Genomic DNA, 26,042 nt, shown 5'->3' on the forward strand with positions numbered 1-26,042 from the left:
GGAAGTAACTATAGAATCACAGAATGGCTCGGATTGGAAAGGATCCTAACGGCCATGCATGTCCAACCTTCTGCTGCCACCATTGGATCTATCACCCACCAGATCAGGCTGCCCCCCCCCGAAAAGAATCCTTGTAGAGTTTGTAAACTCATCTTGCGTGTTTCTCTGTGCTTCTGGTATCAGCAGGTAACAGTGAATCTGTAGCTCTTCCCAATCCAGTGGGTCCCAATGGCATCCAGAAGCCTCTTCTGTCAGAAGAGAAACAGTGAAAGCAACCATCTGAGGAAGCAGCAATGGCTCTGCCGCCTCGCCCTGTGCCACCGCAGCGGATGAGGGGTGTCCCGGAGCTGCCAAAGGGTTATCGAGGATGGCCGGGAAGGTGCGGGGCTTTCAGCGGGAACTCGCCGGAGGATCGGAGAAGGGCCAGCGGTTTCCGGGGCGATGGGTGGGGAGAGGAGGAGGAGGAGGAGGTGGAGGAAAAGGGGAGGAGGAGGGGTCCCAGCGGCTTTATCTCCCACCCGGCTCCGCCCGCTGCTTGCAGCCTCCCGCCGCCGCTCCCCTCCGCGCGGCTCCGCACCGCGGGGCGGCCCAGGCGGCGTCCATGGGCTGCGGCAACTCCACGGCCAGCGGCGCGGGCGGGAGAGGTAGGGGCGGCGGCGGGGCGCGCCGGGGCTGCCCCGGGGGATTGGGGGGGCGGCGGGGCCGGGCTGGGGGTCGGCAGGGGTGTGAGAGCCGTCCCTTACAGGGACGTAAGGCCGCTTCGGAAATGGGTTTGTGCCGTCTCTCTGCTGGCCGGAGAAGTTGGGGAGCGCCTTGAGGTTGGGGTTTCCTTAACCCCCCTTCCACTCTCCGCTTTGCGCGTTGCTGTTTTCAGAGCAGGGGAGGTGTGGGCAGATGGTGCGGTTGTGTCTTCCTTCCCCCTCTCCACCCAGCCCCTGCGAAAGGGGAAAATAGATGGAAATTAATAAATGGACCTTGACCTCCTCGTTATAAAGGCGAGCATTTATAAATCATTTTTCATCCTGACTGCACTCGGCAAACAGTGCCATCTATTTAAATCCCTGCGTGAGTCTCTCAGATACATTTATTAAATTCACAACGTCTTGAAAACGCCCAGTGAAACTGCGGTCAGAGCAGCAGCAGCTCTCGAGGGCTCAGCCCTGAGCCCACTGCCCATAGCCAGAGCTCAGTGCTGGCCTTAGCGTGTGGCACTGTGCCTGGGTGGAAGGGCTTCAGGGTGTGTGGATGGATGGATGGATGCGCTGTGATGTGTGACTGCCTTTCTCAGTCCTGTGCCTCGCACCCATAGGGGGAGGCTTTAAAACCATTATTGTTTACTTGATTTCTCTTAAATGATGTCTGAGATTTATACACCAGAGGCCTTCCTCATCTGTAAGGAATGCACTGTAGGATTTGCTTAAACATCAGATGAATTCTCTTCCACTTGTTGATTCCCCATCACCGTGCCTTGAAGTTGCTTTCTGCTGCTAGGATGGTGCTCACAGCCTGGATTTGTTTGCTGGGTGAAAGCATCGTGGCAGCCATCAGAGCAGCTCGGAGGGAAGTTTAAGTTTTGATTGGCTGTTGTCTCCATGTGGTGGCCGTTGTGGTACCATTGGTGTGGCCACCACCCTGCAGAGCTCACTGCAAGACACAAATGAGCGAGCGCTGAATGAACTGTGGCACTATGCAGAGCATTACTTTGAACTCAGTGTATGTTTAAATAAATGCCCACTGTTGCTTTAACAGTAGCTATTTTTGACAGATTTTGGCCTGTTCATAAAAGATTCTCAATGATGTACAGCTCTTGGATAGCTAAACGTGCCTGCACTGTTACTCACAAAATACTTTGGTTTGCATTTCTTTGCAGCGTCTTGCACACTCTTTAGAAATAATCCACAGTTCTCCAGTGGCTTAGCACAGGTTAAAAACAACATCACCGTATAAAATCTGTGATCAATGTAATGTGATTATTGTTGCTGCACTGACAGACCTTTCCAAAACAGGTCTGGCTCTCCACAAGGTGCAGCTCTCACTTTCACTGATATAAGTCAGGAATAACTGTGCAGTCAATGGCTCTGTAATCACCAACAGCTGGGAGCAGAAGTAAGGCATTAGCTGTCTGATAGCTAATTTGTTTTTGCAGTTTAGCACCCCTTACATACTGTGTCTGATAAAAATGATTTATGTGGAGAAGACACACTGTTGGCAATCAGGATTGCAGACCTTTTAAGAAAAGTGTAATTCTCAACATTTTAGCAATGAGTACAATATGAGTACAAATGAGTTATGTGGCTTGCACTGCATGGCTACAACTTTAATGCTGAAGTTATGACTATTTTGCAGCCAGTGATGTCAAAGCTGGAGGTACATATAATTGTGATACTCTTGGTCATATTTCTGCCACTAAGGATAATGTTGTAGCATACTTCACGGAGCAGAGTAGACTTCGGTTTTGTCGGTCCCCATTTTCTTGCTTGGGTAAAATTTCAATTGTAGCCCAGCTAGATTTTTTTCCTAAGCAGACATATACATAATGATAGTTCAGCTAATGACATTAGCTGTGTTGCATGGCTAGGATTACATCAGAGGAGGTCTCAGTCCTGTGGTCTGCAGGGTCTAAACTAATATTCATGATCTAGAATAACATTTCTGTCTGTGGTGCAGCACTCCAGAATGCCAGTAAAACTGACAGAGCTCAGATTTTCCTTCCAGGGCATCAGACAAAAGGATGTGAGGCTTAAAGGCTCCTCAGCTGAGAAATGGAGACTTCTGAGCAAATTGATATGTGCACATCCTTCTTAGAACCACCAGCTGTTTTAATGTTGACTGTGGATTATATTTATTTGAAAAAAAAAATAATCCCATTAAGGTTTTTATTAACAATAACAAATAATTTTATTATCAATTTTTTTTTTTTTATTTTTGTGATGTTTTGTTATTTCACTTTACATATCCTTCTTTCATGGTATTTCCTGATGCTTCAGGAACTCCAAACAGCTCTTCTGGGCTTTAAAATACATCATTTTACCCATTAATTCCCCCTTTTCTGGCATTAAGGCTTTTCCCTTCATACTAGCATTGCTTCACTCAGAGTTTTTTAACTACCTACTCTTTTCTATATCAATTGTAGTAGGAATGACAACGCCTTAAATTATGGCATTCCGTAGAAGCTGGCAGTCTAGCCTTGATTTAAATAGGCAGACAAGCTGTTACTCTATGGGAAGCTTAAAATTAGCCAAATCAAGATGAAAGAGAATTTTCACACCAAGTTTAAACAGACTTATTAACATCAAGTTGGTGGAATACCAAGGAAGCCATTCTGCTGTGAAAATAATTAATGTTTGATTGGAGGTGGTGTCTATGTACCAAAGTACCGCTTGAGGAGCTGAAGAAGTAATCAATTTCTGTTAAAAAAAAAAAAAAAAGGAAAAAAAAAAAAAAAGGTAGATCAGAATAGAATCTTAGCATCACAGAATGGCTTGAGTTGGAAGAGACTTTAAAGCCCATCCAGCTCCAATGCCCACGCCATGGGCAGGGTTGCTGCCTACCAGCTCAGGCTGCCCAGGGCCCCATTCAGCCTGGCTTCTGAGCGTTTCCAGGGATGGGGCACCCACAACAAAGAATTCCTGTGATGTTAGGGTTTGGTTCCATGTGGCTGTTTTTTGGCACAAATCAAAAGGGAGCATATGACAGAGAACTTCAGATGTGTTGCATGCATGTATATGTGATTTTTAATATTTTATTGCATTTTTTTTTATCATTTGGAGTATTTGCAAGAAAATATTGTTTGAAAATGGAGGTATATACTCTTTGGCTACCAATTTCTCTCAAACACCTATTGTGTTTGCCCTGAAGTTACTGAAATCCTGCTTTTGTTTTGAAAGTTCAGACCCCCTCTCATTGAAAGGAGGATGCTTTGGGATTTGCTCATTTACAGATCTGCTAAGCAAGCAACACAGTGCCTCTCATGATTCCTCCGATCCCCAGTCACTCTGCATGGTGCAGGAAGGGTTCCGCTCTCTTTGCTATTACTGCCTCTACAGTGAGCTTGCCTATTTGCTGCATGGCAAAACCACTGTGAGTTGATGAAGACAAGGTTTGTGGGGTCAAGTGCTGCCTTTCTTTAGGGCAAGCTGATGTAATTGAAAAAAACTGAAAAGCTTTCAGAAAAGCCTTTTTCAAGTCATATTTCTAAATCGTCATGGCTACAAGAGTACTAAGTCTTGCTGTTGTGGAAGAGCTATTTGTGAATAGTTGCTAAACAAGATACTTTGACTGAACTTCTGGCAGGAGGAACTTGAGAAACGGGAGTAATGTGTTGCTTACAAAAATATGGAAAAGTTAAAGAAACATATTGGTGAAGTAATAGGAGTGAGGGTGAGTGGACTGGACTTTAAAATAAACGCAAGTCTTTGCAAAGTGCAACATTATTGGGTCCATTGTGAAATAAAAACTGTGTATAAGGGCTGTTCAGGCTCCCCAGTGAAGAAACCTTATGAATTTTTACACAGAGAAAGTTATGAGCCGCCTAACTGAAGTGGTGTTCACCTTCAAGCACAGCACTGCCAGCAAGTGAACTGGAAGCACTTACAGGTCTCTATTCAGACACTTTAGTAGTACTCAAGTGAATTTGGACTACATTCTGTTTTCACTTCTGCTAGTGAAAATGAGAAATTACGGTACTGAAACTGTAATGGAATCCCATCAACGGGGGTGAGGGTAACATAATTCTTTGTGCTTATAAAAACGAAGGGAAACAAGCCAGTAAAAATTACCTCTTAAGAAGTGAATTTGTTTTCATCATATTTAGTTCTCAGTGTTTCTGTGTGAGGAGCATTTCAAAAAAGCTGCAGGGAATTCCAGCCGTGGCTCAGTCCCTAATGCCAAAGGGACCAGTTGCTGGGTATTGGGAGCACTCAGCATTGCTTTGCTCTCCAACACAGACATGAACCCCATGCTAAAGGTTCTGAGACAGCTTCTGTCCCAGAGTACTTGTATATTTGTACCCTAATGCCTGCCTGCCATGTGGACTTCCAGCTGTGAGCTGACCCCTCTTATGTCCAGAGCTAGCTCCCATGCTGCTGGTGGGGAGAGAGGTGATGCACAGTTCTGTAAGTAATGCTCTGAAAAGGGGCATGGCATTGAGAATGGTTTTGGCTTTGAAGTGTGCTTGATGATTGTTTGGAACTTCTGTCTCTACATTCAGAAATGCTGCAGTGCTGTAGGCCGACAGTTCTTCCCACTCAGCTAAAGTCTCAGTCTACGTATCAAACAATTCTGGTATGTTTCCTGCAAGGAAGGTTTAATTTATTTAAATCATAGAATTATTTGAGTTGCAAGAGACTGTCAAAGGCCATCTAGGCTGACTTCCTTGCAATGAACAGGGACGCCTACAGCTAGATCAGGTGCACAGAGCCCCTCCATCCTGACTGTGGATGTCTCCAGTGATGGGAATTCAGCGCTTCTATGGGCAATCTGTTCCAGTGCTTCACCACTCTTATTAAAAACTTCTTCCTTATAACCAGTTCAGATTTTCGTTCTTTTAGTTTGAAACCATTTCCCCTTGTCCTACAAGACCCAAAATTCTGAGAGCCTGGCTTGAACTCGACGAGAGCTCAGCGAAGGCTTCACAAAAGAGCGTGAGCCTTTTTGAAGAAATCAAGTTTGTTTGCAGTGAGCTTAGCTGATGTAAGAAAATAAGCAGGTTGTAGTTCTAGTGCAGAACAGACTCAGAACACAATAATTGTTTCTACTGAAAAAAATCCTGCTGCCTACAGCAATGTGATTAGACTTCCCAAAATATCTGCTGTCTGAGCTGTTGTGGACGCCTGGGCTCTGTCTCGATGTGCAGGGTGGTATCCTGGAGACGCACAGCTGGGCTGACTCGGAGCCAACTAGCCTGGGTAGTAGCAAAAGATATCTTCCCACGTCAGCCAAGAGCGGGCTTGCATGTGGTGCTGCAGTGCCAGCCTTCCATCTGGACACAATTAATTTGGAGGGTTTCTGTGTTATACCATGTAGATGCACCTCCAGAGCCAAAAGCCTCAGATAGCTGCCTGGTAGAATGTTAAAAGCTAGTTAAAGCTTGTCTACTCATAGAGGTGCATCCTTCAGCTTAATTAAGAGTTTCTACTGATACATACAGGAGAACTGAGATTTTGCTGACTCTCAAAGAAATCTGTGTGGTCAATACAAGATGAGTCTGTAGTGTTACTAGGCAAAGGGGATGCAGGAGTGAAATTATCCTCAAGAGTTAGCAGTAAGAAGGGATGTTTCCTTCTGTTCCAGCTATCCATTCAGGTAGGCAGTGCTGGAAAGCCATGCAGGCCTTGAAAGTTCTGTTCCTCTGGTTTTGAAGCCAAGGTGCAGAAGGCACATTATCACATACTGGAGTAAGGTGAAAGATGTTTGTTCATTACGGATATTTTTCAGCAGCAAACAAAGTTTTACAAGAAATGAAGTTGCAGAGCTGAAAAAAAAAAAACAACCCTAGTATCTATTGGCTTGATAACTGTAGCTTCTGCAGAGTGAGCTCGGATGCCATCTTCCTGCTAAACACTGAAAGGAAGGGAAAAAAGAGAAGTGAAACGTTTTCTAGTGTCTACTCTAGCCATTGTAATTAGTAAGAGGAATATTTTGCTGATTACTCAGGTGAATGACATACCAGTAATAGCAACATGGCATTAATGACTTGGGAGGAATGAGAAAGAGTTCATACTTGAGTGAATGTGCCTCTCCCAGCGAGAAGCGTCTGAGTCACCAAAAAATCGATCACTGAGATCAGGCAGCCCAGTTGTGGCTTTTGTCTTTTTGCTTTTAGTTAAACATCAAGATGAATTACGGAGTGGTTGATGTGTTTAGGTGACTGGAGCTTTGGGTGGATTGTGTCCCAGTGTTTATAGTGTTTCTGTCTAGTTGTTTTATGAAGCTGTGTTCGTCTGGCAGGAAGAATGGAGCAGTGTTTACAGATGTAGTGCTGAATCTGCAGCTGGATCAAATGGCACATGTTCAAAATAAGTAGGTATTTAGGAGTAACTGCTCGGTTAGCAGCAGTGACTTTGTAGCAGACAAAATCACCAAAAGCTATATGTATCTCTCTTTTACAGTATGCGTAAGGAAGTTGTTTAAGACAGAGAGGAAAATGCTTATTGTACTATCAGTTGGTTTAAGGATTATGCCATTATCTTGTAAACATACTTTCTTTTTTTTTTCCTTTTCATTCTAGGTGCCACAGGGACGACTAAAGATGCGTAAGTACTTGCTCTGCCCTTTCAAACATGTAACCCTGGACTTATTTTCAGTCCTGCTAGTCTTACACTGGATTTAGTCACGCGTAATGATTCATCTGGCTCCTAGTGTATTATCAACACTGTCAGGTGTTTATTGTCATTGGTGACAACTTCCATCTCCTCAAAACCACCTCATGTTTACTATTCCACAGACTCATTCCCCTTCTATTTCTCAGCCTCCATTGAGAAAGTTGTCTTCCTTAGCTGGTCGTACAACTTTAGACTATTCTTCCCCATCACGTGCCAGTACAGCTTTCTGAAAGGGGCATGTCATTGTATGAAGTGAAACATGAGCATCCGCTCAGCTATGTGGGAGATTTTAATGAGATGTTTAACTTAGGCAAATATTCCCACTTTGCCAGAGACCTGGTGACCCATCCAGACTTCCTTTTGAAAACACTCACCTTCCTAACTAGCTGCAAGTGAGGCCTCATTTGTTAGGGAAAGTTATGGCCTTTACCGTCTTTGAACTGAAGACAGCATCTATCATTCCTCTTTCTGTCTCTTATCCCTGCTGCTGAAGAGCAGGGGGCAGCCCTACCCATCCTGTTTTTCTCCAAACATGGAAGATCTGAACCTCTGTTACCCTGCTGCCTGTTGCCAGTTTCTGGTTTTCAGAAAAGCTGCAGCAAAAGATTAGGCCTTCTCAGGTTGTTTTTCATTTGCTGATGCAAAGTGTGCAGGGACAGATTTAATCAGACATAAATTTATTTTGCTATGAAAGGAAACACTAAAGAAGGCGTCCCAAGGTCTTGCCTTCTATTTCATAGAATGATTATTTGCCTCTGGAGTTTGAGACTGAGGAACTGGGGATGTATTTTCATATTGTGCAACAGGGTTTTACTTAGTTCATTTTAAATATCTACTGTAATTGAACAGAAGAATCCTGGTATACAAATAAGGGCTGTCAAAAATACCCGGAGAGAAGATCTTAAGCACAGGCTTGTCCTTGCTATTAGAGAGCATGGCTTAGAATTAAAGACGGGTCTCACTTGTGAGATGAATGCTGTTGTGACAGGTACTCTTGAGATTTGTGCTACCTATGTGATCTGAATTTTCAGTCTCAGACAATAAGCAAATTGCTAAAAGCAGGCTTATGAGGAAGCCCTTTTGATATAGCCTGCAGCATTCATGCGCTCAACACTCCTAGGTATCCAAACACACTGTTTTCAATTTATATTAGGGTCTTGTGTTGTTCAAGCAATTTAGGTAATTTAAACAACTACGTACAACTGCCTCTGTTTCTTTGTTCTTGAATAGTTTTACATTTCAAAATCTGCAAGCACTGTTAAAATTAAGAATGTAGTAGACATTTCTGTGTTTGAAGCTATGGGTACATGTAGAACTGTGTTGATACTTAGTGACAGATAATCTGTCAAGTTTCATAAAAGTAGTAAGATAACTTAGAAAAAAAACAAATTTTTAGTGCTGACTGCAAGAAAGAGAGTTGGTCCTGGAACCATTAGTCATTCGAATAAGTACAGTGGGGCCAGCAGAACAACGTGTGTGAATAATAGTATAATTGAGTCTTCTAGTGAGGCCTTAGAAACACAGATCTGTTAAAGGGAGAGAAACAGCAGTATAACCAGAAAAGTCCTAGATCAATCATCCTAATATTTAGCAGCAGATTTTTACAACAGAAGTAGAACGCTGGAAAAAAGAAACTATTTCACTGTGGTCAAGAAAAGCTTTTAAGTGTGTTCTCACTTCTATCACATTTTTCAGCACAGGATTTGCTTATTGTAATTCAGAAGATTTCTTGTTTCCTGAGGGCAACCCGTTGGGACTCTAGCAGCTGGGTGGATCAAAGGAGGGCTGGATCCTGCTCAGAGCCTACCAGTGACCACAAGGAAGCTGCTTGGCCCTCTGGGCCTTAGATTGGGCATGTTTGACCTTGGGTTGCTCCACTACTAACATCAGGATGATAATGTAATTGTCCATGCTAAGTTCTCTTGAGATTGAGGTTAGAACAAAACAGGCGTGTTATCTGGGAATGTGATCTCTTCCTGTATACTCCCACTTACAAATAACTGATGAACCTGTCAGCCAGCTTCAAGCAAATCACTTGCCATGCTTCTAAAGGAAGGACGTGGTGCTATCTGGGAAAGCTTGGAAGGGATAAAGTATACACTGCAAAACAGTGTGATGCCTATTGAAAGTGTGCCTAGGTTCAGATGAAGAGTAGTAACAGTGGGAAGGAAAGGATACGATAATTTTAGCCTGTTTCAAAATACTGGGGAGAAATCCATCAAATACAAATTGATAGTCCCTGTCCCTTGGTCTGAAGAAATACTGGGAAACTAAAGTGACACAATCTGTTACAATCTGCAAAGTTTAATGAGTCATTTTTGGTGGCACTGCTGAGCACTGCTAGAAGGAGTCTGCGTAATACTGGAGGTCAACGTGGACGAAGCCATAAAACCTGAGATAAGAAAAATGTGGATGGGATGAATTAATGCGAATGCCTGTCATTTTGTATTTAAAACACTATGTGAAAAATGGCAGTTTGTATGTTGTCAAATGGACTCAGGACTGATGGATGTGAAAACTGACAGCTGGATGACCAAGAATATTTTTCAGACTTAAGAGAGTGACAGGAATCCTCATGGGACAGACAAATCCTTACCAAAAGAAACATTTATTTTAGCTGAAAATAGATGCTGTTATGTGAATTTGCTGTTAAATCTGCCTACCAGTTGCAGGACTCCACCTACGTCACCTGCTGAAAAATGTGATCTCAGCCTCTTTGCAGCAGATATCAACAGTGTCTAAGGGAAGGTGCAGTGGCACAGCATCAGATCACTGCAAAGCACATCAGACTGTCTGGTCCAGCTGTTGAGTTACTGTCCATTCCTGGTGCAGAAAGGCATATCATAACTTGTTCTGCCTGGAGGACACCATAAATAGAGGCTCTTTGATGCAAAATGAGATATTTATAGGTTATTTTTTTTATGCTAGATTCTTCTTTCATCCTTGTCAAAAGGGGAAGCTAGAGACTTAACAGAAGAGGAGAGGGGAGAGTGAGCCTGGGAGGTGCAGCAATTAGTGTGCTGCTGAAGCTAAGGGAACTGCCTTTCATTCCCATTCCTGTGTGGCTGAGTGTCACCATTGCAGCTCACTCCCTGAGGCCACCGCTGCTCATGCAGCATGGGTGCACGAGCAGCAGTGGTTCCATCGGCCTTAGCTGGCTCCTAGAAATTTAAACATTTGAAATTAGTGTGCACCTTTCAGAATGGTGCCTTAAACTAGAGATTGCAGTTTATGAAGGCAAGAGATGTGCGAAAATGCGTAATATGTAAATTGGAGCAGCACTCATTCCCGTGCTGCTTTGAAATGAGCCATTGGAAAGGTGGAAAATGGCTTTTTCTTCCAGTGTCAGTGTCCCATTTTTCTTTATTTTCCTCTGAACACTTTTCTGTTCTTCCTCTGTCTGCTCAGTAGTAGCAGTATGGCAGATTGAATCCAGCCATCACCCAGTCCAAGAACTGTTGTCTGTTCTGAGCATATTCGCTGGTGAGAATTTAAGAGAAAAGGCATTTTAAGATCAGACTTTGATTTGTAGCTATTAAGAGAAAAGTAGGAAAGTAAAATGTTTAAAAAACCTAGCCTGCTTAATCATAGTCCTGGGTAATTTGTTTTGGTGAGAGAATGACAGTAATTGCTCAGTGATGCCCCATAACGGAACATTGCTAGAACAGAACAAAATAGCCCTGTTGCCTGGCAGAAGCTTTTTTAAACATTGACATTAATTTCCTGTTGGACAATATTGATTGTTATTCTTACAATTCCATTTTAGAGGCTTTGAGCCACTCCTGAACTTGTCAGTGCTTTAAAAGAATTCTTTTCCCTGCATAATGGTTAATCTGGATTATAGAAACTGTTTCCAATTGTATGAGATAATCTGGTGACACATTTGGTTGGTTCAACAGAAATGATTGTGATCTCCTGGCACCCAAAGTTCCTTTCTAAAAGCGTGGTCATTTTTTTAAAAACTAAAAATACACAGCTCACTCCTACCCATTGATAAACATCTGCTTTCCTCTTTCTTCTGCTGGAGCTGGGCAGTGATAAAGCAACTTCATGCAGCTCTCAAGGAAAGGGGTCTTTGCTTTTTTTCTGGCTGTGTAAAGGAGAGCTGAGGCTGGGTGATGGCAGAGGATATGCTTCTTACCCATCTGGAGAGCATTGTCAAGAAGGCCAGAGAGCAAAGCTCCTCAGAGGGGTTATGGATTCTTCTTCTCTAGAGATATTTAAGACCCATCTGGGTGCCTATGTGTACAGCCTTCTGTAGGGAACCTACTTGAGCAGGGAGTTGGATTTGACGATCTCTTGAGGTCCCTTCCTACCTCTACAGTTCTGTGATTCTCAGAGGTGAGAGCACAGCATGGGTACTATTACCCACAAGGAATCACATTGACAGTTTTATCTTTTTTTTTTTTTTTTTTTTCAAACCACATTTGCCTTCTTATCTTTATCCTCTGCTCTGGTTCAATTACACTGGGCACTATTTCAAGGAGGGGTAGTCAAACTTCAGTGACTCCTTATCCATTTTACCCAGACAATAAAAGAAAACTGATTGTCCATTTATAAGGGACAAATTTTGCAATTTGTTGATTGGGAAACAACTCTGACTTCAGTAGTAGCAGTACCTCACTTTATATAGGGGTTCCTGAACACATTGTGGCACAGCTACTGTGAAGGTTTTTTTCTTCATCCTTGTTCTTATGTCATGGATGTCCACTCTCATCTAGTCCTCTGTTGATGGAAGAACAGCACATAATTGTTTCTGTTTTGTTCAGAGATTTTATGTTGTGTGCATTATGTGGGGACTCAATCAGGAAATATATTTATTTACCAACTTCAGCTCCTAAGCCTAGTTTCAGGCATCACTGGAAGGAATCAAGGCAAGTAAGCTGCATCTGTTCTCAATCCTTTTCTTTCTTCCATACATTAGATTGGAAAATTGTCCTTCTTTTTTTGCCTTTGTGAGTACTTTATAGCATTGTGGATGATCTGAATGAAACTGGGATCAGTAGTAATACTGTTCTTCATTTGCCCCTGAATCTACCCTGAGGGTCAGAGTATCTGAAAGAAACTATTTGCTAATGTGTTTTACGTCTTTTGGTGTTACAGAGCAGAAGAATCTGTATCAGATGATGACAAAAGGAGGTAGGTGCTGTACTTGCTTTATTTGGAATTGACTGCACTGAATTTTGCTGTTGGATATGCATCATATTAATTCCCACTGACACCATCAGAGCAAAGCAAAAAAGAGTAGGAAATCTCGTGCAAAACACAAAATTGGTGATCGTCACCCCTGTTAATGTGTTGGGGAAAGGAGCTTTTCAGCAAGAGGAGCGCGTATCTCACAGTGGTAAGTAATCTGCCCCATAATGGCCAGGGGCCTCTGCCATCACAACAGCCCTGCCACAGATGGCATTAGCATCACTGGAAGATCTCTGTTGGGCTGGAAATTGAAGAAAGTACAACTCTGTCATCAAACAAATCAGAAATCAACTCAGAGATGCAGGAGCTGGAGGAGAAGTGATTCATTTAGTACCTAATGGGTCAGAGAAGCTACTCTCTAATTAGCTCCAAGTATGGCAGAGATTCTTAAGGACCCCATTTCTACATCCTTGCATCAGTTCCTGCTTTTTATACTGACTTCAGAGCTGGAAATACATTCTTTATTGTCATGAAAGGGAGAGGGTTGGAATACAAAAGTATCTAATACACTTATGCATCTTCTTACTAACAGTGTTCTCCAAGTATGGCCCTGAGAAGGGGGTGTAGATCCTATTTATTAATCAGGAGAGGTCAAAGTCTTGTTTAGTTGGCATGCATTGTTAGAAGGAGGTGCTTCTGTGGTCTCAGGGCTATGCTCTGATATCAGACTATCTATCTCTTGGGTCTCTAGAAGAACCTTTCCTGCAGCCTTGGGAAAGAAGGACTTCTGTGGTTGTGCATCCTCTCTGTCCATCCATGGTCTTTGTAACACTGTTGTGTGACATTTATGTTACTGGAAGAAGTGTTTCACTTAAGCTCTGATGTCTGTTACTTTTTTTTCTTCATATCAGGAACTATGGGGGTGTGTATGTTGGTCTGCCATCGGATGCGGCTGCCATGGTTTCCAGTCAGACGAAAACTGCACCAAAAGGTATTGTAAGGTTGTGCATTGCATTTCTCCCACTTTCTTGGTTAAATTTTATCTAGTAAGATGTATTTATCCTTTAAAAATCAGTGATTACTTCAGACAGACTTAACAGCATTGGGCTCACTTAAGGCAGTGGGGCTGTTTATAATCACCCAAGTGATTGCTCCCGTTTAAGTTATAACATTCCAACTTCTGCTGAAGAATCATAGAGCAGATGGTGCCAGGGTGGTACATTGTCTTCTGAACAGCTTCTCTGTGCTCTGAGTGCTGTGTGAATTCAAGGAAAGCAAAATACTGTTAGGATTAAGAGGCAATGATATATGCACTTGCAGAGCCTTGGCACTATTTTTAGATTTGAAGATGTTTACTTGCACTGTGGTGAAATTCAGTAATAACGGTTAGTGAGTGCTTGCTTTCAGGTTTGCTTCTGTTCTTAAATGATACCTAGTGCAAACTGTGTCTTTTCCATGCTATATTTTTAAACAGTGGGAAATAAAACATTGTGTTTACAAATACTTAGTAGACAAGCCATAAATATATTTATAAGATCGTGTAATATTTTTCAGATTTAATACAACAAAATGCTGCTGTCACTTATGTACACCACAGAGCTAAGTCACTGACTGGAGCTTCCAAAATGTGCTGCAAAACAAAAAATGAAGAAAAATAACACTGTTTGTCATAATAATAGCAACTGTCTTTGGAACAGTAGTACCTCTGTTGCATGCTTTGTTTAAATGTGTTCTAAATAAGTTATATGTTACAATGTTTTAACCTTCTTTACCTTTTGTTTTCTAATTAAGATTAGAAGGAAATAAACACATCAAGATCAAAACAGCTGGAGGTCAGTATGGCTTAATTATTGTTCTGTGTTTGGGATGTGTAGCTGGAAGGAAACCAGGTGGTGGTGCTCCATGAGCTGCTGTCAGGAGTCTGGGGGTCACCTGCTTGTGTTTCCAGCTGCACTGTGAATTCTAAGGGCTGAACCAGGGTCAAGTCTCAGTGGTGCAGACAAAAACGAAGCAGTGGGTAAAGCCACCTTCTTGATGAGAAGTGTGAAGCAAGGAAACTGCATCTTTTCCTGTTTGTGTATGAATAAAAATCGAATGTCTTTGTACTCCCCTTCAACCACACTGCAGATGGCCCTGCAGCAGTATGAAACCTGCTATGGGTACTGTGCACTCAGCAGCATGTAATCAGCATGATCCCTGCAGTCAAATATTTCTCTATTTTTGGGGCCACCTTGCAGATCAACGTGAGGCACCCAGTATGTGACACACTAGAGCTTTCTTCCTGTTAGGAGAGAATCTGTGGTGCTTTGTGCTCTGCTGGCCAGAATAGGACAGTGAAAAAAGGATCTGCCTTAAGAGTTTCAACTAAATGACTAATTAAAAGAAGTCCTTTACAAATTCATGTCTGAAGAAAAACAAAGCAAGCTTATCTTCCATTCAGAATGTGAAGTGAACAAACATAGACAAATTTCAAAAGAGAACTGTGTTGCTCATCTGGGGTGGAGGGGGAATTATAAAGCCACCAACATTTCCTACAGAAAGGAGAACCCTTTTCTAATTTAGATGAAGAACCAGAAATGGTTCTGGCTGGTCTTGGTGCTGGATGCAGAGCCGGTAGAGCAGAACACAACTATACTGGTTGTTTTTAATCATGTGAATAGTTAAAGCTCCATGGGCTCTACCCTCACATGCAGAGAGAACTGAAGTTGGTCATCACACTAATTTCAGTAACCTGGCCAAGGTGTCTGAGCCAAGAACACAGTCATGCTTGATCTGAGCAAGGTGGAGGCACCTTCTTGAGGTTGGGGCTTTCCATTTATGGTTGGTGACTGGAATCTGAGTTCTTTTGCTGTTCAAAATAGTTGAAAGTGCTCTTTGACTTCATTGATGCAAAATCAAAGCTTGCCTGCATTCGGGCTATGGAAAACAGTTTGAGCACCTTTAAAGCTTCAAAGTCTCCAGTGAGCTCCAAGAATTTATGTCCATGTGTGTCTAGAGGGCATGGTCCTCAAATCTCACAGCTTCTAACAGACACCTAGTTGACTGCTTTGTATGTAGTGTTGCTGTGTGGCTTTACCAGTTCAGCTAAATCTGTTTATCCCTAATTTTTTTTATGTTTTTGGCAGTTTTCTGCAAAGACCAGTTACCAGTACTTTAGAGAGAGTTGTCTTTCTGCTGAAGATTTTTATATTTACATAGCCTTCCAGAGAGCAAGACAGATCAGAGCACCAAAAAACCTAAGCTGTTGCAAGTTCCAACTACGGGTAAAGCTTAAAGTACAACGTTGAATCTGTTTGCTATGGTGATCGCGTTATGGAAACCTCCTGCTGTTCTCCAGAGGAAAATGAAATTAATGAACTCATGGTGGATGTTTCTGCACAAGAGCTAACTTTGATGATCTGCAAGTTATTTCTCTGTGGCCATATTGCAGATTTCATCAGCTATCAGCTGTGCTTCATATATTTTCTCCAAAAATTTTTAATAGATTTTATATAGGAAATCATTATTACTGTCCACTTAATAGTTCCTATGGTAGATTCTTATAAATTAATTGTTAATTTACTTCAGAGTAATATATTTAACAGATTTGCATCTTTTTGGTAATATTGCAAATTTTACTATTTTTGCTGTGAAAACTTACTAGGATGAAATAGGCAGAAGACCATTGGGCTGTTTATAATTACTATCATCACTTTTATACATTGAAACAGATACTAGAGTTTAATTTTCACCTTTTAAAAATACATTGCTCAAGGAAATTTGTTTAAATAAGGACAGTGTATCTCATCATAATATGTATGTCTGTTTTCATTTTCTTCAGCTTTATCTCTTTTATAAAGCTTTATGTGAAAAAAAAAAACAAAAACAAACATGAATGAACCAAACTATTATGTTATGTTTTCCATTCTATGTGATATTACAGTGACATTTCCTTGAGTGAGCGTGAAGTGATGGTATTGTCAGAGATAGCTGGACTAACATCCAGCCTTGTGTCCTCCTGAAATGTAGTGAGCTTGATCACTATTTGAGTTTTGTGTCTCCAACTTATCTCCTGTCATCTCAAATATGGCAAATAGTAACAGAATCGGTGGTGTTATTATTTCCACGTATGAATGTATGGAGTTATGGATGGGGGGGGTTAAAATTCATTGCGTTTATAACACCTGGAGGTTTTTCACAAAACATGAATCAGATGAGATGGCATGTTTCCATATGGCTGAACAAGTATTATAGTTATTAAAACTTGTTTGCATAATTTGTTAGTCAAACTTTTTAAAAAAGACACAATGTTACACCAAAAAAAAAAAAAAAAAAAAAGAAATCCCCACCACGTTCACGTATTACAGTAGATTAACAACCACTTTTCAAATAAAAGCAAAAGCAAAACAGAAACTTGGGCATCAAATGGAACATTGAGAACCCTGAAATCCTTGCCCATTTCACCAATACCTGTTAAGACAAATAAGCAATTACTGATCATGATTTCTTGCAGCTTCAGCTTTAAAACAAGCAGAAGTTTGGTTAGTGTGAGTCTGTAAAGAGAAGTATATAAAAATACTTCTTGTGTGCCACCTTTTAAGTGTTTGTGGCAATATTTTCTTCTGTTCTCAAGAACTCTGCTGCTTTGTGTATCAATGCTTTCAAACTTCCAGTTCCTAAAGACAAATATACAGTTCATACTTGATCCCTTCAACCTAGAACCAAGTTGAAATAACTTGAAGATTAAGAGTTGGTGTTAAAATATCTCATTTTGAATGATTGTCTGCAAATTACATCTGCATACTCCTGTTCTTACAAGCCAAGCTGATGAGAACTCAAATAGTGTTGGGTAATGAATGTGCAGTTTTGCTTCCTGCCAGCTTACCGGAGCATAAGGATATAGTTTCCATATCACATGCTCCACAAACAATCCAAATGGTTTGAACAACACACAAGTTTATTCAGCAGAGAACAGCAAGGCCCATGTCTGACCTAACCATGATTGCCTTTCCCAAAGGAAAGTAAACAACAAAGCAAACAAAAAAATCCCCCCAGAAACCAACAAGAAACCAGTCATCCTAGGATATATCATAGTTCAGTTAGAAAAGCCAGTGGAAGACACCAGTAATCTCTCCTTCCCTTGCTGGAAAGAATCACTGAAAAAATGGACCAGGCTGTATTCAAACAGCTCTTGTTCTGTTCCTGACATCTGAAGTCCCTTGTATGGATTGAGCACAAAACAAAGTGGTCTTTAAGAATAACTCCCGGGAGCTGGTGATGGGACAGATGAGGGAGTTGAAACTTGTTGGCAGTTGAAACTTTTCTTGTTACACGTCTTCACCTGATTTTTCTCGTGCAAAGTTACAAAGAAGTGAGCACACTGCAGAACTACACTCATAACGATCGTCCTCTGAATGTGTGGGAGGTACGGTGGTTTCTTTCTTAGTATTTTTGTTCCTCTGCATCTTATCACCACAAAAGCTTACCATCAACTGACATATGTTTCAGTATTATAGGCTGAAACCTCAGTAGTAGATCTTGTCAAACTGGAGAGGTAGGGCCGTGGACTCGCCTTAGATTAGCAAACTCTTGTGTTTTGTTTTCCCAAGGACCCAGAGATGTAGAAACTTTATGACAGTGCACTGTATTCTGTCTTGGCTAAATTCCGCTTAAGAAACTGATTGTCTGCTCATCAAAATTCCTCTATGGTGAGTAACATTTCCTAAGCCTTTGTTAATGAAAGCACATGACATTTCTTGGAGAAATGAGCATACTCTTTCAAAACTTACAATCTATGGATATTTCTGTAAGGAGGAGGAACATAAAAGAAACCCTATATGCCAGCTGACAGCTGCGTTTTTGATGGCACCCTTGGAAGATATTTAGGCTCTCATTGATGGTTCAGAGTGAGAATTGCAAACAGAAAACAAGAAGCCATTGAATGGCAGAGTTATTATTATTAAGGAATACGCTTTGGTTTTGTCAAAACTTTCTTGAATTACCATGTGTAAAGAAGGAACATTTAAATGCTGAGCTGTAGTGCTATTTCACGTTGTCACTCTTTCTCCAGCCAAAGCTGAGGAAGTATCTTTGCACTCTGAAAGTACTTTAGCAAAGACAATGCATTCAGGCTTCAGAACCCGAGAATCTTCAATTTGGGCTTCTTTCAAACGGCAGAAATATTATTCTGGAAGTTACGTATCTCAGGTCAGACAACTGAATCTTGAAAAATACTAGGCCTCCTAAGCACAGGTTTGGAACCACACTTTGCCATTGCTGAAAAAACAGCTGTGCTTTCTTCTTAGGTGATAATTTTTGTCTCACTGCACAAACTGTTCCACCTGGAAGACAGCTGGCCCTTTGAATTACACTAATGGGACAGTTTATTTATTTTGCTTTCTTCTGAGTGCAGAACCTGGAGCTTAGTTGTGAGGACTCAACTTCTCAGTCTCTGCATGGCCCAGGTAGAGATACTGCTCATCTTGCATGTGCCATCCATCCTGCAGTACAGTTCAGAGGATGCAACATAGAGCTAAACGTCTGTGTTGCTCAAACATTAAATCCATCACTAAGAAGGTTGTGAATACCCTGGTAAAGCCCACTGTAATGTGACATAGGGGACATTGTTCACTAGGGCAAAATCCTCTCATAGTAGAGGCCACATAGGGCTGAAACTGCAGAACATAAAGGGGGGGTTTGTTACTATTGAACAGAAACAAAAAGCAGTGATTCACTTGATTTCATCCTGCATCTCTAGCAAAGGAATCTGCTGTATCCAAGTACGGTTGAAATGGCATCAGTTTTTTTACTAATGCACTGGCATATTGTTCTCTGTCACCCACACAACTCTAGTGATTCTCAGTAATCATGCTTCCCAAGCAGTAGGTGAGTCACTACTAATGTGTTTTCAGCAAAGCAGACCTCTGTTTGGTTCCCATGGTGATCAGAAGTGACAATTATTACAGACTGCTGCTACAGTTCCTCTAGTGCGTGTACCCATTAAAGAAGCTCTTATCTGGTTATAGTTCCTCGGAGTTTTGCAGTACATTGTCATCACTTCCTATTGACAGCAATTTGAACACTTGAACTGAATTGGCTTTGTGGAGAACTTGGCTGGAGGAGGGTGATTTGTGGAATATTTTTGTTTTGCAATGGATTTATAAACAGACCAAGAAAATAGCTGTGCTGTAAACTTTCCACAAAGCAAAGGTGTGCCAGTATTGCAGGAAACCTTTTGAGACTGGACTAAATGCTTCAACCCGTTTTAACAACAAACTTTCACAGAACTTGAAGTGATCATAATGGGAGCAATTTTGTTTTACACAGTCTAGCAATTTTTGCTGTAATATTAAGAGTTTTCAAACATAGGAGTATTCACCGGACAGCAGAAACCTGCTTGTGAGTGCTTAGAATGGCTGCCACCCATTCTGTAGGAATCAAATAGCTATAGGTGAAGATAGGACACTGCCCGTGAAACAGATCTTTCCAGGAAGCATAGTGAAGCTTCTTAAACCAAGACTCATGAGCTTAAGCCTGCTGAGAAAAGAATAAGAAAGATACCATGGGACGGAACCTGGATGAAATGGACTTAAGAGTGCCAGAAAGGAGGAAATACGTGAAAGAAAGAGGATTATATTATGATTATGCTGCAAAGACAGATTCAGAAGAATGTCAGGAACTGAAAATTATGTAAAATAAAGGAAATAGTTTAATTAAGCACCTGCTCTATTCTCTGTGATTTTCATCTGTTGAACATAGAGCAAGAAGTAGACAATTGCCAAATCATTTTAAGACTGAAGAGAAATAGAGATTGGCTTACACTTAGAAGTCTGAGATGGCAACCTGTTGGGAAACCATTTATATCCTTTTCTTTTTCTTTCTTTTTTTTTAATGCTGTGTGTTGAGCCCGTTAACCTTATATGTCTTCTTGGATATTACCAGGATATATAAACATTCTACCTTCTCTTTCAAATGGTGTTCCCTTTGTTTACATCTCTCCTTGCAGATTTAAACCTCTAATCTCTTTGAAAGCTTGCATCACTTTTGAAAAACAGTTTTAGTAAACTGAGAAAATACACAAGATGTAAAAATCATTAACAGGCATAGTGCAGGGTTAGATTATAGAACATACAGAAAAGATTATAGAACATACAGAAAGAGTTTAATCTGAAAAGCAAAGCAGAGGTAGAAGCGAAGCCTTGGTTTAGTTATGACATATATTTTAAGTTGTTTGTATAACCAGTGGATCACTGTGGTCTTATCAGTGTTCAGGGAATTAGCAGCCCATTGAGAGAGTTCTGTTTCTGGTCTTTGATTCCAGTGTTAAAGGAAGAGGCAGTGTGAAGGAAAAGATGTGTGAAGGAGAGGTAATGTGAAGAACTAAATTCCACACTTAGCTAACATTGCCCATGTTTTATGTTTGCCAAATCTCAGTGTTGTCTGCAGGACAGCTTCAGCTCTATAAAAGCTGAGCTCACTGAGTTCTTACTGTGAGGCCGTGATTCAGAGAGACATGTTAATTGGAGACAGGTCACTTTCAGTAACTGTTTTGTGGGGGAGATTGGACTGTAGGAAAATGTAAGACTGTTTATTGAAGTTAAAGAGGTATTCAGACTTTGGAGAAAGTCCATGTTGCGTCACTACTGAACACTACTTGACAGAACACAATCATAGTGCCATGTTTATCAATAAGTAAAATCAAGAAGGTAATGCACACCTTTCATTTTGAGTCTAATGTATTTGTGCTATTGTACATGGTTACACTGACTGTAACTTTGAATATTTTCCCCCAGCTAAGCTTGTGTTCCCCAAATCATATTACTGTAAGGGAAAAACTTGGACAGATTCCCATTACCTGGTTTTCCATAGGAGCCTTGCATGCTTTTGGGAAATCAGCCAAAAGATCTTCCATAAAATTAGAAGATTTAATTAGATCTTAATGTTTAAATGGTAACAACTTGAGCGAACTCCAAGTATCTGGTTATTATAACAAAGTGCGTCATCTTTGAAGACTTGCAAGAAACCAGTTGCCTACTTCTTTTTCCTCTTCCAAATTGTGGGTTAGTTTAATAAATAAATGATTAAATTATTTTACTTTTCTATCAAAGGAACTGCTTTGGATCATCAGATAAAAGCAAACCATTTTTGGCAGGAAATTAATTTGTAGTAAGGAAACTGTGCCAGCCAGAGGAGATGGGGTTTCTATAAATTCAAAATTCCATTTCATAGAATGAATGATAGTTGTAGAACTTATCCAGCACTGTTGAAGCCTTTGTTCAGAACATCGCTACTTGCATAATAATTGCTCCCTGAGAAACCCAAGATTTACAGTGAAAAGAATCATGAAAATTCTAATTGGAAAATGATTTTTGATTTATCTTTTGATAATAATTTACAAAGAGCAGCCTTATAGTTTTTTTTAATATGAATTTCAGGAGGAAGCCAATTTGTTATCCGAACCAGTAAGGTAAACAAGGAGCCTCTCTCATACAATTGCAGGCAATTCTCACTCAAAGGTTTAGGAAAAGTGGTAAACACTATGGACTAACTCTGTCATAGAGACATACATATTTTCACACTTAAAATGAATCCCACTTTTTTATGAATTAAGCTAGATTTGAGTAGTGTAATCATGTGATGCCTTTCAGTATTACAATTATTGAAAGATAGTCTTATTCCTTCTGTTTTTTTTCTTCGTTTTTTTCTTTTTTTGTTTTTGTTTTCATGTTGGCTGAAATAATCCATGGCAAAAATGTTTATTTATTATAAAAATCTGTAATTTGTAGTAGTTTTCCAAGACACTGTTCCCCATTTTCATCTTGAACTTAGAGCCCTGCCACAGACTGGTTTGGCTAAAAGGCTGTCTTTACACCTCTTCTCTGTGAGCATTGTAAGTAGGTGCTGCTGGAGAACATTTTATCCCAAATACTTTGCCACTCAGCTGTTTTCTTCTCAACTTTAGCCAAAGCATGGATGATGTCTGGTTGTTCCGTAGGAAGAGCTTTTTCTGTACGTGTGACTCCACCATCAAGAAATTTGGACTGGCCTGGTTTTATGAGTCTTCCTTTAATCATTACAGGATTTTGAAACCTCATCTGACCGCCATCATGGTATCTCCTTCAGATGTGCCTTTGGACACACAGTTTTGTGCTACAAAGTTAGAGTGCAGGAAATGCTGGGAAAGTATTTCTATCATATTCCAGTTGGAGCAGTGCTGTGCAAAACGAGAATAAAGGTTACCAGGAAATTAAATGAGAAGATGATTTTGCAAATTGTACAGTCTCTTTGGGGAGGTTTCAAATGATGACAAGAAGTGCATGTTAATAAGGAACCAGGTCCTGTGATTAAGTATTGTAGATGTCTTTGTTAGAAATTACAGAGGTCTCCATTGTACTGTCATTGCAGTTGCCACCAAGTAGTTGCAGTCTTGTAATAATTTCACCTGCAGACCTCTGTAGCTTGTAAGGAAATTACTTCCAGTTGACAGTGGCTGATCCTTTGACACATGCTGTTTTTGCCTAGATCACGGGCTGTGACTGATGTGCACAAAGTATAGCTCATCACAATTCAAAAACTCACAGTTTTCATCATGTTGCATTTGTCACGTGGCTGTACAGCACATCTTTGTGGTGTCTACCAGTATAAACATCCAAGGTGGTTTGAAATAACCAGTTGGTAGACTGGTGAGGCAGAAGGACATCTCCATGACATACTACTTCTGGTGATCCTACTGTCTTTTTTGCACTCTGGATGAGGAATGATGGCTTCACTCCCACTGAAGGGCCAACTGTGCAGTGTATTACTTGTGAGCCTCCACTGGCTGCTTGTACCTCACCCCAGTGACAGAAGACCAATGCAAAGAGCCCTGAGCTGGAAGGGCTGGCCTTGTTAAACTGTGCTGGGATTTGTTTTTCTGCTTCCCTCACTCCCTTAGCAGCAAAATCCAAGTGACTGCACTGAGTTTCCTTTTATGTGCCTCCTGAGAAAGCCTTATGTTCAGAGCAGTGCTGGTGACAATCAAATTAATCACCGTCCCGTCAGCAGCTGTGCTTCAAGCTCTCCTGGCAGTGGTACATGAGGCAGGCTGCAGCCCAGGATGTCAATAAATCCTTGTCCAAAGTAGGTCAGCAAATTGTGTCTGGCCTCAAGAAGCAGCTTTGTTCAAAGACAGCATGTTTCTTGGTGCTGCTGAGGATCATTTTCTTCAAATGTCTTCCATGGAAAGAACCCTGCAGACCTTGATGGAAGTGCTGATTCCCTGGAGTCTGAGCCCTCTGGGAGAAAACAGCATTCTGAAGAGAGAATACCAAAGGCTTGTTTAAAAGTCCTAAAAATTCATGAGGAATCCTTTCTAAGGAGTCTTGCTATACCTCTCTTGTTTTTCTTTTCTGTAACTTCCAACATATCATTCAGAGATATAAATGATATAAAACATCTTAAATTTCAATTTTACAGTATCCATATACACAGTCTTACCAGCAGAAAGCTTACCTGTTCCAAAATACTTATTTCAAATTTTGATAAGAGCCTGTGCTTATTATTCTGATTTCCAGGAAAAAAAATTACTGTAATTAATTGTTCACTCCCACAACTCGTGTTTTTTTGTTTTTAACTTTAGGGTTTAGTTTCAATATACTGACTTGGAGGCTGGTATTAAAATGACAAGTCCTCTCCTTTTGCAAAGTATTTACCAATGACAGCATAGCCAGTGCTGCTTGTCACTGTGCAATTGCTTGTGGCAAAGTTGTGCTTTATGGACATCACTTATAAATCAAATTATTCTAAATAACTTTGCTTCTTATGAAGCTTTTAGGTCAAGTCTGAAAGATAACAGAGTCTATAAAAACATTGGCTCTGGGCTACTTCAGGTTGTCATCCAAGATGTAAGAATACATTTCTGAGTGCTAGGATTTTTTTTATCTGCAATGAATTCCATGCTGCTGTCCAGTTTCAAGGTGTTTCGTTATATCCCTGTTCCAGTCTTTCTTAAATGATACTGTGATTCTGCAACAAAAAAGGCAACCAACCATTCCTGGGTGCTCTGTAAAGTCCTAAATACAACATAGCTTAAAATAAATTTTTGCATCCTGGTGTGTTTTTCTGACCTACAGTGCACACTGTGTATGTCTACGCTATGTCTAAAGACCAAAAGATTCATTGTCTTCCTCCCCTCCTCACAACAAATTAAAAAAACCATTAAAATCACAACAAATAAAGGAAACGTTAAAGAAAATTCAGCTTCCTAATATATCCACATCATGATAGATGTTAAAAGCTATGATCAAATTCTATTTTTTTTTTCCCACAGGATATATGCTGTAGTAGACTAACCTAAGCAAATATTCATATTTTCCCTGGAAATTTTGCACATCTTTGTTTATTGATTTTATCATTGTTTTACCATTGCTTGGGACCAATTTATTGCCCAGGAATATGTTTTCTTGAAATGCCTGCACAAGCTGGACAATACAAATGCAATTTTTTTTTTAATTCCAAGGCAAACATTTGTCTTTAAACTACTAAAAGCTGCTTCTTGGTCACCCAAAGGTAGTCCTATTACTGAGGGCAATGAGGAAAAATATCAAGCCTCAAGGTCAAATAATCCTGCTTAAACTTTACTGTAATTTACTGGGAACTCAGAAGTTGCCATTATGCAAAATAAGCTTAAAAAGGGCAAGCAGGCTGATAGCTTTACTGCTCGTCAAAAACTAGCATAGGTGCATCAAGGCAGAAGAGACATCTGATAAGAAACACAGCTCCTGCCTTCAGATGGCCAGGAACTGCTTGGGAACAGGATGCAAAAATTTAGTTTTCCTAAAAAGCCAAATGAGAAGCCTGTAAAAACAGTTAATCACTGATTTATTTTTTGTGTGTCTCTGGCACTGCAGTTTTGTTATTGTTCCTTAAAGCCTAGCTACTTGTGGAAAAAGTCAGAAGTACACAGCTGCTATTTTCCAACAGGTTCTCTGTCAGTTTGCTTTTGATTCTTACTGTTTATCTGATTTTGGAATTAAAAATAGATGTGAGGCACTGGAAATCAGAAACCCCTGTCTTGCCTGTGCCACAGGCTTGCTAGTGTTGGCTATATCAATTGGCTCAAAACCTTCAAAAAGCTTTCAAATTTGAATGCCCAAGCAGAGGGCCTTTGTTTGGATAACATCTCAGTATTCCTCCAACGAAAGCCAAGAGTCTGTGCTGGCGAGTTTGTTCCCAAGGCTCTTGCAATCCCCAGTGAGGCTGGGCTGCCCAATCCGGAACCTGTTCTGTTCTCGCTGCATGTCCTCTGCTGTGCATCAGCTGGAGGACAAGGAGGTGTGCCTGTTGTGTGTAGAAAAAGGAAACTGGAAGGAGATTCTGGAAATGAGCAGAAAAGCAAGCGTCCCAGCAGTGCTGATGAATTGCTGTCTATTGAAATGCTATTCTCTGCACTTCTTGAGTGGAAATTACTCTTTTCTAGATGGAGAAGCAATCAGAAGCTTAATTTCATTACAAATGCTGAGGAACATTACTCATATTAGCAAAACAACTGTGTTTTTCTTCTTTTTCTTTTTTTTTTCTCTTTAAAAGCCTCAGACTGCGTGACTGTTTCCGTTAACAGCTTGGAAA

At 40.8% G+C, this 26,042-nt stretch overlaps 1 protein-coding gene across 3 annotated transcripts; it reads left to right on the forward strand.

The window, feature by feature from the left end:
* The first annotated feature begins 502 nt into the window (after positions 1-502).
* CUNH12orf75 (chromosome unknown C12orf75 homolog) lies at positions 503-26,040 on the forward strand. Of its 3 annotated transcripts, none has more exons than XM_052668616.1 (6): positions 503-644; positions 7,229-7,253; positions 12,426-12,461; positions 13,370-13,449; positions 14,255-14,290; positions 22,516-26,040. In XM_052668616.1, the coding sequence occupies exons 1-6, from the start codon at positions 602-604 to the stop codon at positions 22,521-22,523; spliced, it is 228 nt and encodes a 75-aa protein (XP_052524576.1). In that variant the 5' UTR covers positions 503-601; the 3' UTR covers positions 22,524-26,040. The 3 variants fall into 3 exon arrangements, with proteins under 3 accessions (XP_052524576.1, XP_052524573.1, XP_052524575.1); XM_052668615.1 differs by lacking the exon at positions 22,516-26,040 and adding an exon at positions 15,584-16,345 and having other exon boundaries at positions 510-644; XM_052668613.1 differs by lacking the exons at positions 14,255-14,290; positions 22,516-26,040 and adding an exon at positions 14,013-14,239 and having other exon boundaries at positions 507-644.
* Positions 26,041-26,042: the final 2 nt, after the last annotated feature.

This window comes from Tympanuchus pallidicinctus, unplaced genomic scaffold (genome assembly GCF_026119805.1).
Source record: "Tympanuchus pallidicinctus isolate F22 unplaced genomic scaffold, pur_lepc_1.0 scaffold8, whole genome shotgun sequence".
In the NCBI taxonomy this organism is placed as follows: Eukaryota; Metazoa; Chordata; class Aves; order Galliformes; family Phasianidae; genus Tympanuchus; species Tympanuchus pallidicinctus.